Below are 1,823 nucleotides of genomic sequence, written 5' to 3' on the forward strand. Positions count from 1 at the left end.
GTGTGGAGTGTCACCCCTGCGGTAACTACTATACTACACTAGAGTACTAACCTACCCGGGGATCGGTGTGGAGTGTCACCCCTGCGGTAACTACTATACTACACTAGAGTACTAACCTACACGGGGATCGGTGTGGAGTGTCACCCCTGCGGTAACTACTATACTACACTAGAGTACTAACCTACACGGGGGGTCGATCTCGGTGTGGAGTGTCACCCCCGCGGTAACTACTATACTACACTAGAGTACTAACCTACCCGGGGATCGGTGTGGAGTGTCACCCCCGCGGTAACTACTATACTACACTAGAGTACTAACCTACCCGGGGGGTCGATCTCTGTGTGGAGTGTCACCCCTGCGGTAACTACGGGGCGCGAGAGGCATCCCAGACAATGCGGTCAGTCATAGATCGCGGGATTCTCCCGAGAGTCGGACGTGGACTCTCCCCGGATGATGCGTTGTCATGAAGACGTCGTCCGCGACTAACAGCGACTCTAAACCGTCGTCGGGAGTTTGCGCGCTCCGCCGCCGCCGACGCCGCCGCGTTCCAGACGTCTCGAGTCGCCTCGTGACGAGACAGCATCGCGCGTGCGCGCCCCTCTTTCATTCTTCTCGCACACTGTGTCTTCTAGGCCGTATGTGAAGAACACACTACTGTCTCTTCTTCCTCTTCTTCCACTGTACGCACTGCTAGAGAGACGGCGAGCCGTGCTCACGCTGCGAGGGAAGAGGTTCGAGTAGTACTAACATTGTATACTAGCGTGCCTTCGACGTCGTTGTCACACTTGTGTCTGCCGCGTGGTTGCCGTGGTAACGTTGGGGAAGGTCGGCTGCCTGTGACTGATTCGTAACAACTACATCTTCATTAACTTTACTAACGTCGTCCGAGATCCAGCGTTATAACAATTACTAAATGCTTACCTTGTTCTCACTCTGAAAAGTTTCGATCATGGTCAATTAATGCGTAAATTCACGATGGGGGGGGGGGCTTTGTATTTTTCATTCGAAATAAGATGGAGGCATGTTTAAAGCTGAATGAGAGAGAGTCGGTTGAGGAATTTCGGTGCGTTAGTGAGTGAGGAGGAGTTTTCACGGGTTCATGACGAATGTTTGCTGTTGCAGGTGTACAAGCAGGACTATGTGGAGCATCCAGCAGAACAGATGACGGAGGAGGAGAGGAAGAAATACGAGGAAGAGATACAGCAGCAGAAAGGTAGGCGCTGAACGATCACAGCCACTTTCACAGCCAACCTTGTCTAAATGATGTCGAACGATTGTCTAAAGGATGAAATCAATATTATGTGAAATGTGGTTAATATAAAACCAAAGTTTAACCGTTGGTGTGAAATCTAACAGATTTTTATAGCGAGTGTGGGTGCGTGTGTGTGGGGGCGTGTGTATGTGTGTGCGTGCGTGCGTGCGTGCGTGCGTGCTTATACACGACACATCACATTAACACGCTCCCACTCCATGCGGTCGGTACGGCATTGAGCCTATTTCGTATCGCAATCCAGCCACCGCGATCGCGGCCACAGGGATCACAGCACAGCGCGCCGAGATTGCGCGATTTCGGAGGCACTGCTTATCCCGGCTGCGCCACACACATCACACATAGCACATCAGCAGCACACATCGACATGTCGTGTGTGCCGTGGTTCGTCTCACACATTGGACACACCACTACACCAGAACATACTTTGAATGGAAGCTCAAAAAACCGTGCCCACAGGATGCGGCGGAGCGGGGGCACAGCAGGTGTGAGCCCACGCACAGCACAACACACACACGACACACATCTGCACACCACATCACACACAACACAG

The 1,823-nt window shown here is 52.4% G+C and overlaps 1 protein-coding gene across 5 annotated transcripts in view; it reads left to right on the forward strand.

The window, feature by feature from the left end:
- LOC106812372 overlaps nucleotides 1-1,823 on the forward strand; it is a 10,879-nt gene that overhangs the window by 635 nt on the left and 8,421 nt on the right. For all 5 annotated transcript variants that reach the window (XM_014816228.1, XM_014816230.1, XM_014816232.1 and 2 more), the window contains exon 2: nucleotides 1,123-1,213. In XM_014816228.1, coding sequence (XP_014671714.1) covers nucleotides 1,123-1,213 — 91 coding nt within the window. The remainder of the gene's footprint in view (nucleotides 1-1,122; nucleotides 1,214-1,823) is intronic.

The sequence above is a fragment of the Priapulus caudatus genome, unplaced genomic scaffold, assembly GCF_000485595.1.
Source record: "Priapulus caudatus unplaced genomic scaffold, Priapulus_caudatus-5.0.1 Scaffold639, whole genome shotgun sequence".
Classification (NCBI taxonomy): Eukaryota; Metazoa; Priapulida; class Priapulimorpha; order Priapulimorphida; family Priapulidae; genus Priapulus; species Priapulus caudatus.